The sequence below is a fragment of the Caloenas nicobarica genome, chromosome 3, assembly GCF_036013445.1.
Source record: "Caloenas nicobarica isolate bCalNic1 chromosome 3, bCalNic1.hap1, whole genome shotgun sequence".
Classification (NCBI taxonomy): domain Eukaryota; kingdom Metazoa; phylum Chordata; class Aves; order Columbiformes; family Columbidae; genus Caloenas; species Caloenas nicobarica.
Genome location: NC_088247.1, coordinates 92,419,669 through 92,433,992, shown reverse-complemented (window position 1 = coordinate 92,433,992; position 14,324 = coordinate 92,419,669). Strand labels below are relative to the sequence as shown.

The following is a 14,324-nucleotide window of genomic DNA, read 5'->3' as shown; positions in this document are numbered from 1 at the left end:
TGCTCCAAATCCATGCAGGAAGCCTGTAGCAGTACAAGGATTAAAGACCTTTTGATTTCTAGCTGGTGCACAGCAAGCTCATCGCCCTGAAGTACTGACTTACCAGCTTGTGCATCTCTTTAACTTGCGTGGTTATGTATTTAGCAACTTGTGACAGACTTCGCTTTGGCAGAGGAGTTGCAAGCTTTAGAGTTCATGTCATCCAGTACTCATTTCTAGCTTGCTTCTTCACAACACACACAGGATCAGATGTGGTAATTATACTGATGACATAATGCCTCATATCTTTGCGAGTTTTAAGAGACTTGAGAATAAATCTATTAAAATCCCATTTTTTCCCAGGTTGTATATAGGAGGGAAAAATGACACTAGCAGTTCACAAACTTCGATCTGTAGGCAGACAGACCTTCCCCCGCTTTGTGTGTATGTGAATTCAGGCAGGCTTTTCTCTGGCTGAAAATACCAAGGCCCTGGTTCAGCAGAAAATAGCCAGTACAGCTGCTGGGCAGTGGAGGCTCTTGGAGCCCATTTGTGTTTGCAGCTGTGGAGGCAGGCTCCCGTGCCAGGGCGGTGGGGGGGACTTCGGTGCAGGTGGTGTCTGAGAGGACATTCCTCCTGCAATTCCTCCCAGAGGTGGAGCCTGCAGCTTCTTCTTGCCTGGCTGCTGCACATAGCCATGCTCTGAAACTGGGTGGGTTGGGAGTGGGTTGTGGTTTCCCCAGGAAGGTGAGAACTGCGGAACCTGGAAGTACATCACCTGGAGCTGGGAGCATCAACGCACTGAAGTTTAAATGTGATGTGCTCATGATGCTGATGCTTGGATGCCTTTGGCTTTGCAGTACTGTCTCTTGCTCTCAGAAAATAACTGTGTCAGTACTGCTCTTTGGGGAGCAGGGGTACGTGGAAAAATCAGCCTGGGAAAGGGAGCTGTGGCTTCATCAGGGGTCTGTCAACTTCACCATGTGCTTTTCAACTAGTGACAAGTGATTATCGTAAGTAATACTGCACTTCTCCTGATATTAAAACTTTTGGAGAAATGTCTGTAAACACTAATGGAGAGGTGTGCTGCGTGTCCCCTTGCCATGTCCCAAGTGATCGGGGTAAGTGGGAGGACACACAGGAGTTACCTCTTGGGAATTTCACTGCATACTGAAGGCTGCTGCTTAAAATGGCAGTCAGGATCCATCCTCCTCTCAGTCTCTTGCTGGGGGTTTTCATTCATGGTGTGGTCCTTTTCTTCCAGTACATGCTGACCACGTACAGGTGCTCTGCTCGTGTGTCTTTGCTGTGAAGGACTGTCAGGACCTGGAGGGAGGATGGGGAGGATGCAGGAGCAAAGCCTGTGCTGCTCCTGCTGCCCCGGGAAGAGAGATGCTGAGGCACAGCGTGGCTGGCTGGTGCAGGTTTGGCACCAAGCCACTATCTGGGCAGCTCAGATCAGGGTACAGAAGGAGCAGAGTGAATCTTGCAGTGGTGCAGTGCCTAATAATAACATTTATATCCCTCAGTGTTGCTTACTGCTGTGATACTAGCGTGGCCTGGTTGGACAGAGCTGAGGCAAACTGCGTTCCTCTGCTTTCCGTTTTTATTTCTTTGCCTTAAAGGCGCTAATATGTGTAGGACAAGCTGTAGATCTGATACAGTAAAGCTCTTGGTGCCTGCTAAACTGTCACCAGAATAGTAGCTGCAAAACATGCTAAGCCCAAGAGCAGAACAAGTCACTTCTTGGTTCCTCTCAACTCAGATACTGATGGCTACTCTGGTTGTAGCCACGGCCATCTTAATTCAGATACACTGATTTTCTTGTTGTAACAGAGGCCATGATATTAAAGGCAATTTTATATTACAATGGGTTGGGCTGCCCAAGTGCGTAAAGCTAAGCCAAGTGTTAGTGAGACCAGTGTCTGTCTTAAGGCCAGGTGTAAAAACAAAAGGTTATAACTGTGAATGTGCCTGTGGGAAACAGGGGTGGAGACGTGGTTATTTAAAATGGATGGTCACCAAACTTGTGGTGGTTGCTATAAATAAAACAAGAAATAGCAGTAATCTTTGTACTCCTTGCTGGCTGTTTGCCTCAGCTTGGTTGGCAGCCCTGCTCTTGCAGGTACCACTTCAGTCTCCTACTGAGAAGCAGCTGCTGATCATTTTGGCTGGTCTGTTGTGAAATAGAAATGTCCCTCCTTGGACCACATTACTCCTTCTGAGGTGCACCTACCACGCAGCCATCACGCCAAGTAGCAAGCCTGGAACAAGCGAGGATGGTCTCGCACAACGCAAAGCCTGCCTCCCTTTACTGCACAGCTGTAAACACCGAAACCCATAGCGTCATTTCGGCAGATCTAAAAATGGCGTGTTAGCAATTAACATCTTGTCCCCTTTCTGTCCTCCCCTGTGCCTCCCTCCTCTCCCGTGCGTTCTCCCTGGCGCCCTTGCCGTGGTCCCAGCCGCGCTGGTAGCTGCGCGCTCGCTCCCGGCCAGCCTGCTGGCCTGGGCATGGCTCGGCCCGAGCTGCTCCCTGCCGAAGGATGCTGCCAGCCACGAGGATTCAAAAACTCTGCAGCCACAACTGGATATTTGCAGATAAAATAAAAAAGTGCCTAGATTCCCTCTCTGAAATTTAAGTTTTTCAAGGCTAAAAGAAGGAGGTGACGTGCCTCAGCTTACCACCTCCATGTCAAGAGTTCTCTTTGAGAAGTGTTTAAGCAAAGATAGGCTTTCCCTTTAAAAGGAAAGGAACTCTTACTTTCAGATTGGCTTTTAAAAATGGCCTTCTGACTGGGATTATTATTATCCCAGTGCAAAGTTTACATTCAGACACCTCATCGTGAGCTGGGACTCACTTTGAAAGTGTCGTGTCTGTCCTAGAAAGATAAGTAGGTATTCTTATCACCAGATGGGGAGTCTCTCTAAGTTCCCAAAAGCATTCACTAAATACATGTGGCAAACTCAAGACAATTATGTTTTGGTTTTACTGTCAAAAGCCCCACAGCACTTCTGAATAGTGGCACTGAGTTATGTTAAAATCAAATGTAAGGGCTGTGTTCAAAACATGTCGATCCAGAATATCTTCACCAAATTAACAGTATGTTAATGGCAAAGCAAACTACATTTGAGAGGTTCTCTGAAACTTCAATTTATGATATGTTAAAAGCACATTTTTATGAAGACTACTGACCTAGAGACACTCTTGCTAAACATTGTTTATGTGGTCAAGTAAAAATCCCTTTTTCCTGGGTTAAGAGTCAGTTAACCTGGGTTAACCTTTTAGTTTGTGACAGAGTTCTCTCTGGATTTTACTAATTTATAATTTCTTCAAGGTACAGCGACATGTTTTGATGCTATCCAAACATCACCAGCTAAAAAGGCAACACTGAACATAAGTGGCAATTATTGCTTTTTCAGCACAATTTTATTGCATATCCTCTTACTTCTTGACATCATTTTAAGATGGAGTTTGCACCTGCACTCAGTTGAGTAACACATAATCTACAGCTGTACTGCAGGAGGCAAGAGTGATGGAATGGGACAACTGGGTAAGGTGGCATGAGCTGGCAGAGGTTTTCTGACAGAGAACATACGAGACCCTGGGAATTTTTGGCAGGTCCATAGTCAGACTTCTTGGTTGAAATCAGTTTCATTTGCAAAGAGCTCTTCATATTTTGGTAAATATCAAAATAAAAATTGCGTATTTTTCATGCATAGCCTACTCTTGATTCAGCCTCCAAACTACATCTTATAACAAACTAAATATAATGTAGACTAGAGTACTGCATCCATAGTGCAGACCTGCAATGCAAAAGGACGTACAGCATGTGCAAGGGTCTGAACCAAAGCTGTGTTAGTGGCACCATGCTGCTGACTTCAGTAGCTTTGTTCCAGTTCCTTTATTGAGAACATATGGACAAAGTGGACATAAAACCTACTTCATGAATACTGAGGTTTTGTCAGTCCCAGGCATTCGAAATGATGAGACAGCTATTCCTATCCGCAATACCTAAATACCAATACCTAAAAAACCTAGGAAATTAAGATGGTTTTTGACTTTGCCCTTTGCTGGATGTGGGTTTTCTTGAAGCTTTTGGGCTTCATGTATTCGAGTTTTCTCTATATCTGTGGGGTACTAGAAATTTATCTTTCATTTAAAGGTGAAAAGGATGTGATTTTTCTTAATGTAATCATGAGACTCTAGGAACCTGGGCTTTAAGAAATAATATGAAGCACACTGATTCCAAATCCTGCAGTTTTACTGCGAATTATAAAAACATTACTAAAATGGATGCTTTGGGACAGAGCTTCAGGACATTTTTTAAAAACCTCCAAATAATCAGTTACATTTCTAAGAAAACTGCGCCTTCTTTAATTAGAATAAATGCCAAATGAGGGCAGAGAGGAGTGGAACTGTATCTTTTTACTGCTCTGTTCTATGGTTTTATGAGCAGTCTATTGGTTTGGATTGGTGACTGGATCATTTGTGTTAACAGAAATGTGTCTGAACGCTGCATGACACTTTCAGCAGTTCTGCGGAGGTCGTGTCGTTTGACTTGTTAGTGGTTAATGTCCTCAGTTGGTTTTAGTCCTCTGTGCTGCATCCATGTCATGGCACGTGTGCAATAATTCTTTGCCATGGATGGCACTCGCTGGTGTGTGTATTAAAATGCAGGTGGCAGCGTTACTCTCTGGAGCAGAGGAACATCTATCAACATCCTAGGTGAGCTTATTGCTTCAGATGAATAAAACACAGACTGAAAGTGCCTCAGGCAGCTTGTGCTCTAAATTAGATGTAGCCGTGAACGCTGAAAGATCATCGGTAGGACTTAATGCTCCTTCCTTGTTGGTCTGGTTTCCAGTTGGGATGCAGGGGCAGAGTCAGTAAGGGCCGGATGCCAGGCGTGACCTGGGCTGCATCTTTAGTTACGATCAACAGATAGTTCAGGCATGGGCAGTGAGATGGCTGGCATATTCCTCAATTAGGAAAAAAAAAAAACATAGGCAGTTTTTCAACCGCTTTAACATCTGATGCAGTAAAATTGTTGAGTGTTTTACCACGTTCTTCAATGGGAACTGATAAATTGGGACTTGACATAAAACAAGGTGCAGAAGACTCTTAGGAACTCCTTTAATTCCAGAAACTCTTTCACCATGATGTGTTTATTCCATGTGCACATGGTGGCACTGGTACTCTGGTACTTTTGTCTTCTGAGAAGATGCGTGATGGGAATGAATCTTGAAGACTCAGTGTGAGGCTTAGTCTTCTGTCTTACAAAGCTGTTACTCAACACTGGACTGAGGAACGTGCTTCTGGTGTTTATTTGTAAAAAGTGAAAGGGAATGGGACATCTAACTGAAAAGTCATTCTTGCTGGAGCAGGATTTATATGGTTAGTACATGACAAGACATAGAATCATTTTGGTTGGAAGAGACACTCAAGATCATTGAGTCCAACCGTTAACACTCACTAAACCATGTCCCTAACAACCTCGTCTATGCGTCTTTTACACAGCTTCAGGGATGGTGATTCAAACACTTCCCTGGGCAGCCTGTTCTAATGTCTGATATTATGTAGATAACCACATTAAACCATCTGTATTCCATAGTCTGTTTTCCATGTGAGAACAGATTTACTGATGGTCACGTTCTTCTGTAAAAAACAGAGTGAACGAACCCATCTTTCCAAAGAGCAGGTTCAGCAGAGGATCCGACCAGATCCCTTGTGCCAAGGGTGAATTCTACTTTTTTCCTTTGATTGCCCGTATCTGAAAGAATGGAAGATCCCGATTGTTTGTGGCTGCAGTTAACAAAACTGGAGTGAGTTGCTTTCCTGGAGGAAGTGGAAATGCTGTAAGGGAATAGCGCTGTTTGTAAGGTTACTGACAGTGAGAAGGGAACTGGCACTGAAACGCCCCACAACCTCATGATTTCTCACGGGAAAGGGATGAAAGCGCTTTACCCATGGCAGGTGCTCTACCACTTCTTAGGAGCTCCATAGTGGATAAGCAACTGGTATAAGGTGTTTAACTGTGCTCGCCAATACTGTTTGCAGTCAGATGAATCCATGTTCTGTTGTTACAGATGCTAAAATAATGTCTTCTAGAAAAAATTTGAGGACTTCTACTTTTAGAAAGCCACAAAGAAGCCAGCAATTTGAAGTTCCTGTGGTGACAGAGAGAGGATGTGTTCTGTTGAGACTGTCCAGGCAAATAGTTTAGCATCACCACATGGCAAAATGTAGGATTTGAATAGTATTTAATCCCACATTAAGACTGGGATCCATTCTGATCACTTAAAGGCAATCGTATGTATAATTAAAGGAATATTCTGTCCTCTTTTCACTAATGCTCTAAAATCCGTCTTACTAGGCTCCATCTTCCAGGTAGTTATTTCTCTCTATACAGAAAAGCTTTTCCGACATGTAAGCAGCTGCATAGTCCTCAAGTGTGCCAGAAGGAAAGTTTTGTCAAAAAAAAAAAAATTGTAATTCACAAACCCTAGGCTTTTTCTATGTATAATTCATACTGCCTTTGAACAGTCCTCCTCACAGGAACTGAGAGATGGATTTAGATCAGCTTACTTCATTTTTAGAATACAATGGAAGAGCACTTACCCTGCATTCTGCAGCCTTTTCTATAAATTAAAAATAGATGCTGGGCCCAAATCGGCAGCTTTTTGCACTCCCCGGGAAACCCGTGCGAACAAGCCACACTGGGACAATTCTGCTTTCTTTAGCAATGCAAGCTGTAACCCCAGAAGCCTGTGAAGAGACAGCCAGGGAATAATCACCACATCTCATTTTGCGTGTTCAGAACCTGATGGCTACAGATGTAGGTGACCGAAAAATCAAATGTAGCGATCAGCGTAACAGGGCTTGGGTTGCAGGATCGGACAAGCAGTCGTTTTGTGGCAATGCTGCGTCAGGGCAAACTGCCGCTTGCCAAATGCTCCTGCATTAGTGGTGCCCAGTGAGTGGCAGTGCCAGGAAGCCACTGTCCTGGGGACACTCCCCCCTTCTTCCCTCCAAAGGGTTATGGCAAAAAAACCCCAAACAAACCAACAGAGATTTTTTAGCCAGGGAAGCAATTTGTGCTTGGCATGGGGCAGTACAGACCACTTCCCGCTCTCTCCTCCCCCACCCAAGGCTCTCGCAGGATCAGAAACCACGGGGCGATGCCGCGGGGTGAAGTCTGTTTCCTGGTCTGTAGGCGGTTGCTCTCGGAGGCTTTGCCTGGTGCTTATGGCAGAGCTGCACGTTAGCCCGTAATTCCAAATAATCTGGGGGAGACGGCAGGATGTGCCCACTGGGGTAACTACGGGCTGCTACTCAGTCCCTGGGGCACATGTTAGATACAACAGTTATTATGGCTCACTTGTTATGTGTTCTGAAATATTACAGGGGGCCTTCTGAAACGGAAATTCATTTTCAGGGAGGAAAACTATGGAAAAAGCAGTCTTGAAGTACAGCTTTGAAATGCACTTTGAAAATTGAAGCATGGCAATTCATATCGAGAGAGGACTTTTGTCTGTCATTACCAAGCCCTACTGTGAAATGGGTTAAAATTTGAACTTCTGGTTGGGACCTGGCTCTGCAGACACCAGCACGTTATGTATGTGTGGCTCAGTGAGACCTTCTGAGGAGCAGCAGTGATTACCCTTCACTGCATGAAGGTTGGATTCCTCCAGCAACTCTGCCTGATGTCTATTTTTGGCTTCCCCTCTAAAAACAGATGGCTGGGAGTGAGAACCTCCTCTTACGACTGCTGTTGTAAGCTATGAAAGCAACACATGGTTGCTAACACAGAGATCACAAACCTAGAGTTGTTAAGCTCCAGTTTTTCTTCCAGTGGTACAAGCTTTATGTTGTTCCCTCCCATCCACTTTATACTTTCTCAGAATACAAAAGAAATAGGCACATCCTTTTGTTTTTGAGAGTATGTCGGTATAACTGGAGATGTATTGTTAAAATTGCATTCCTCAGCTGTGTAACACATAAAATCATTAACTACTTTGGTTCCATCAGAGGACAAAACACTGGGCCTGGATTAAAACATAAACATGACACACGTTGCTTGGAGGCCCTGCCACAGTGTGAATGACATACCTGAATTTGATTTCTCTTATTTGCTTAAAGATACAGGCCCTCATATTTGCAAGAAAAAAAAAACCCAAACCCAAACGGATCTAGATTAACATTTTCTTCGATACTTGTAACAGCAGATCTGAGAGATGTGAATTTCCTCAAAGGTCTTGGTCAAGGCGTGGGAAGGTATTGACTGCAAAGGTGACCCCTCTAATTGCCTTTGATCTCTCTAAATTGTATAGAGAGACCCCCATGCCACTCCAGAGGAGAAACAGGCCTGTGGTCTCACATTTCTTAAGAGAGGGGTAAGGGCCTCTGTCCCCATCACTTTAACTTGGGCAGGGAAGAGCGTGATACCATAAAATGGGAGCTGCAGGGGCTCTAGTACTATGTGATCTCAAGTGTGCCTGCACCTCTTCACTTTTCTAAGAAATACAAGGAAACAATGCTTTTTGTGGGTCAAGAAGGTTGTCCAGAAATTATTAGACTTCTCTTTGCCTTAGTTCATTTTTTTAAAAAACATCCCACCGCACATAAGCTAGGTACATCAAAGGCTTTTGGAGTGCTTTGCAAAGACTAATGCATTATTAAGCTAGCAAACCTCTATGGATGGGAAGATGCAAGTGGAGAGAGCATAATAATTTGCTCAGGGCTACATATTGTGTCAGTGGCAGAGTTAGGAATACAGTTTGTGTGGTTTTAGCTATGTCTCTCAGCTGATATCCATGGACTGGGGAAAAAAGATATTCGTTCAAAATCAATTGTACAACTTGAAATACAGCACTGCATTCTGCTTTTAGTCTGAGCAAACCCTTGGAATGAAGAATATAATGCTGCAGAACTGCAATACCATTCTCCAGTCTGCATATAACAAGTTCCTCAAGACCTCTGATTTTAGCAGGTAAATGTCAGGAAAAGAGCCAAATTTTGGACATGCTAAAACAAATTCACCCGAACACCCAAAAGACAGTGAAAATCAGTGATTCAGTATTCAAGTACAAGGCAGCAGAAAGTCTCAGAAGGGCAGATTATTAGGTGCTGTAACATGGGAAAAGAGACCTAAAGGAGAGATTCTAAGGAGATAAGATAAAGGCAATGCTAGACTTACCTGCAGAATATCAAAACTAGAGTGAAATGAAAATTTAAAAGTATGAATTTCCATTCTCCCCTCTTAAAAGCAAAACAAAACAAAACCCAGTCCTTCCCAGTTTGTAGTTGAGAAGCCAAGTCATTAGTTCCTTCACCTCATCTCCTTTCCCATGTCTGCTCTCTATTGGCAGCTGTCCTGGGTTGCCACAAATGATGGAGGGTCCTGCTGCAATGTAATATCTTTTATAGGGATCATTAATTAAACCAATGTACTTGTGTCCAATTTGTTTAAAGTTATTGCAACTCTCACATTTTCAGCATGGTTTTCTATCTGTATTCATTTGCTTCAGCAAATGGGAAACAATTTTGTTTTAAAGATCATAGTGTGATGGAGAATGAGCCATTTCACTATAGCCTGGAGTTTTTGAGAGTTGTACTGCATATTTTGATCCTTAGTGGCTTTCTTGCCCATCTTATTCACACTCTTAAAATATTCCACTTAAATTTTAAAAATATTTTTAATGCCTAAATATACAGGCAGTGCCTCCTCCAATTAGACTGGAAGTCTAATTGTTGTACAGCGTGGTGTGTACATGCACTCAAATTGGAATTTATGTTGACTGGCTAGTATAATTACATTTTGCCATTGCATTTAATTTTAGAATAAGCCACATTTATTTCCCGTACACTGGATTCAGGAAATAAATTTAGTTGAAGCAATCATATTTTTCCAGGCTTCTCTAACATTCAGTCTGAATTCATTTGGTGTTTCAGATTCTTCTACCAAGCACAGCAGTTCCTTAAACCAAATACATCAGAGAAAGTTTTCAGGTTCAGTTGTTATTTGTGAAGGACTGCTGGGGAGCAGAAGTCTCTAAGCACAGATGGTCTGCTAGATGCAGGCAACATTTAAGCCAGGGTGTCTCTTAGGAGGACCCAGGACCAGTCTAATCATGTGGAAGGAGGGTTTATTAGAATTACTTACCACTATGAGTATCAATACAACCCCAATTTTCGTAGCACAGACAAGGTTTAAAGGAGAGCCTGACAGCACTGACTTGTGTCAAGCAGCAGGATTGGTGGGCATAGCCAAATTCTCTGTTACTTTAAGTAAGTGTAAATGCAGTGAAGTCGCTTTAGTGAACACCATGTACATCTTTGGCTGTGGTACATGATGCATCCAATCACATTGTACTTGCCTTCAGTTTAACTTCTTAATTACACAGGATGGACCCACAGCTTGCGCAGTGCGGATGGGACAGGGTGTAAATCAAAAAGTGTATAAGTAGATGCAGGGGCAGGAACGAGTTCAGTGACATGCACGCCTTAAAACGCGGTAACGTTGCTCACTCCCAGGTGAGTGCTGAGGAGAACGTGGGAAGCGAGGTGCAGTACCAAATGCACAGGGATTTGTATCCAATGGGATTTAAAAAGATAAACTAAATATGAAAGTTTTGAAGTAAGCCACGCAAATGTAACTTGTCTTCAAGATCAGAAAATGATTAGAATTTGCTATAAATAAAAGGTCGGTCTGTAATTTGAAATGGATAATCTAAGAGGTATTTTAAGGTCAGTGGACTAACAGTAATTCCTGGTGACAATGAGATGTTTTCTTCATTCCAATATTCCATGTAGACAGTGCTCTAATTGTTGTAGCCCAGGTGTGATGTTTTTGGAAAATGTTGTATGTAGTGAAGGCAACTCTTTGGTAGTAGGAATAAATTATTACTTCAAACTAGATTTTTTTTGTTTTTTAAGAAAATCCTTTCAGTAATACCTTGCATAGGATTTAGTAGAGCTGAATTTGAAAGCAACTGACAGATCTGCCTGTGTGTTCTTGCATGCACATTTTCTACTCCAGGGACTAGTCTAATTTGCAGTTGGGAAGCTTCTTTTAGGATTTTGGTCTCCACCCTAGAAAATGGAGTGGCAACCCTCAGCAGGATCTAACTACATTCAGTACTAGAAGTGAAACATAAAATACATGCTTGAAAAAAGAATTGAGTGTTAACTAGTTTCAAGTTGCTATTGTGATTTGTTTAAAGTTATTTCTGCCTTCTATGATGAACATCCACAGATGTGGAAAAGACACGGTTGCTAGTTTTTTCTTTTGAAACAGGATAGGAGCCTGACACTAGCAGGGGGACAACTGAGCTTCAGAAAGGCCTGTCAAATGTTGTGATTTCACAGTAGTGTCAGTTACTGTGGTTGTGAAACTGGGAGCCCATGTTTACAGCTAAACATGCTCCAGCTTATTGACAAGACTGGAGAGTATACAAGACTGGCAGTAGAGAGGATAATCAAAATGGCACATGAGAATACTGATTACAAAACAGAATATTGTGTAAATAGACACTGAAGAGAACTGGCCAACTGGCCTCCCTGCTAATGCAGGATCTCCTCCAGTGCTTGTTCTCATCAGTCTTTTCTCCATGTCACGATGAGGGCAGCAGCCTCTTCCCACAGCTGTTGACTTCCAAATGAAAAGCTGGGTCTAGCAGAACCTGCTCTGAGGGAGTTCTCACACGTTCTCTGAAATTCTAACGACGCCATCTTTAAAACGTAACAATCAAGGAAGGGCTTTTTTGAGGGTGTAACTATAGGTTAATAATCTGCTTATGTGACAGTTGCCAAGGAAACAAAAATGTAATTTTCTGTCTCGTTTCAAACATAGAGTTGAATTACATTTCTGTTTCTACACTTAATGAACAAATTGTTCCAATATTTGTGAGATTTAATTAAGATGGGGGGCTTGCACAGGGAAGAGGGAGGCTGCTGCAGCAGCCATAATAAAGTGGTGTTTATTGTGGAAAAGAAGGCGTAAACCCAGCATTCTTTGCTGTCTCTGCAATGCCTGGGCTCAGTCTTGGTTATCTATGTTTTTTGTTGTTGTTTTTTCTCTTCTTTTTTTAAAAAAAGAAACAAAACACAAAGCCTAAGGTAGGAATGGTAGGGCATTGGTTCACTGCCATAGACGAAAGGAAGCCTTGCAGAGAAAAGCTGGGGCATGCTCCCTCCTGCTCTTAGCTAAAAACTATGGCAAAATCCACTTTCTTTCTTTCTTGTTAGAGATATTGTGTCTGTTTTACAGTAGGGACAATGTTCCTGTGTACCTCTGTGGCCCAGGATATTGTATGCCCTGGCAGTAGGACTGGTGGCTTTAAATGCTATGGCTCTGAATAACCCGAATAATCATCTTTTCATGCTACTTCCCTCTCCCCTTTGCCCCAAAGGGCATTACTGTTCACCTGACAGCGTTCTTGATCTTTAATTTCTGTTCCTTCCCCACTCTGTGCTGGGCTTGCTTACAGAAAGCAGTCTGGACAAAAGAGTCTTTTCTGATCCTTACTTTGTCTGTCCTCATCATTAGCAACCGGACGGTAAGGTTTCTAAGAGACAGAAAGAAAATTCTAAGGAGGGACTTAAATATCATCTCTACATATGATCCAAAAGAGAACATTTAATTTAAGTGCATTAAATAGCCTCAACTTAGCCTAGCTTTGTATAACCTGGATGGCCCTATAGCAGTTACACCTGTGTATTTCTCTTTGGTCAAACAAATGGCAATCTTTGATCTGCAAGTATGTTTGAATCATAAGCCTTTCTATTTTTTCTTGAAGTTAAAACTTTTTAAAGGGTAGTGTTCTGTATACTCTCATACAGAAGTAACTTTCCACCAGTATTAACACACAGAGTTTTTTGTTATTTATATTCACATATAATTACCCTTACATGCAGATTTTGCTCTGCCATACTAACTAAACTGGAATAGTTGTAAACATTCAGAAAGTTTGCTTCATCAGAATTCCTGAAATATGAATACAGTTTCTGAATATAACTGTTAAAATTAACAAAATGCAAGCAACAATTTAATATTGCAGATAACAGGATTTTTCTTTCTCAGGAAGACTATGACCGTCTGAGACCTTTATCTTATCCTATGACCGATGTCTTCCTTATCTGCTTCTCAGTGGTAAACCCTGCTTCATTTCAAAATGTGAAGGAAGAGTGGGTACCGGAGTTGAAGGAATATGCACCTAATGTTCCCTTTTTACTAGTAGGAACACAGGTACATCTGGTTCTGTTCTACTTTAATTTAAACAATTCAGATCATTGTATGATGCCTTTTCTGTGTGCTGGAAGTTCAGGCCCGACAGGACCTGAGCAGCATCTCCTTCTGGCTTTGGAGGAACAATCCTAACAAGTGGCAGAAGAACCTGGATATGTGTTGTCCTCTCATGAGCTACCTCCATTTTGTTAAAATATATGCAAGGTTGTCTGCATCTCTCTGTGACTTTCTATAAAGTCATGGGACTTATGAAATAAAACTGTCTCTTCATACTCATGTTACTGGAATTACTTGGGTCTGCAGCTATTAGTCATATCCAATATTTGCTGAAGCAAAGGAGCAAGAGGAAAAGTGAGACAATTTCCTCTTGCTTCTTGTGGGCAGCGGACTGGGCTTAAATTACAAAGTGACCCACATGTTGGTATTATGTTTGGGTTAATCTTTCTGCCACTGCTGGATATACTTTCTGGTAATTCTGAGATGATCACATCTAATTGAAGAGCTGAATTACAGGATAAATGTTTGTTCCTTCTGGATTAAAGGTAGTAGTTCACAGCTTAAATTGCCAGGACTTTTGGATCAGGAAGGATTCACAATCTGAATCATGACATAAATCCATTTTTATACATGTAATACTCCATTAACAAAATAATTCTGCTTTACAAAGAGCGTATCATATAGCCTGCTGACTTTTGTTTAGAAAAAGCAATCCAACGTGACTGCAATCTTTCTTACTAGATTGATCTTCGCGATGACCCAAAAACTCTGGCAAGACTGAATGATATGAAAGAGAAGCCCATATCTGTGGAGCAAGGACAGAAGTTAGCGAAAGAGGTAAACTGGATACTCCTCCATGAAACCAAGTAGCAAAGAAGCAGAAAAGCCTATTTCTAATTGACTTCTTCCTTTACCACTTCACCCATTTCTTTTACCAGTCAACATATAGAAACCTTATATCTGGTTACCAGTTAATAGTATTTGCTTATACTGTTGAATACAGCTAACAAGTAGACCTGTGCAATAGCACTTCCCTGTTATAGTTCTAACTTTCTGTGTAGACACTGATTAAAACTACATGAGCATTAGTCAGAGAGA

General features: G+C 42.1%; 1 protein-coding gene across 5 annotated transcripts in view; it reads left to right on the top strand.

Annotated features, from left to right (window-relative positions):
- Nucleotides 1-14,324, top strand: part of RHOQ (ras homolog family member Q) — a 28,282-nt gene that overhangs the window by 3,223 nt on the left and 10,735 nt on the right. For 4 of the 5 annotated variants that reach the window (XR_010605972.1, XR_010605971.1, XM_065631881.1 and 1 more), the window contains exons 3-4: nt 13,065-13,229; nt 13,968-14,063. Coding sequence is in view for 3 of the 5 variants with exons in the window: in XM_065631881.1 (XP_065487953.1) it covers nt 13,065-13,229; nt 13,968-14,063 (261 nt within the window). In the remaining 2 variants the exon portion in view is untranslated. The remainder of the gene's footprint in view (nt 1-13,064; nt 13,230-13,967; nt 14,064-14,324) is intronic. The other variant, XM_065631882.1, reaches the window with a different exon arrangement.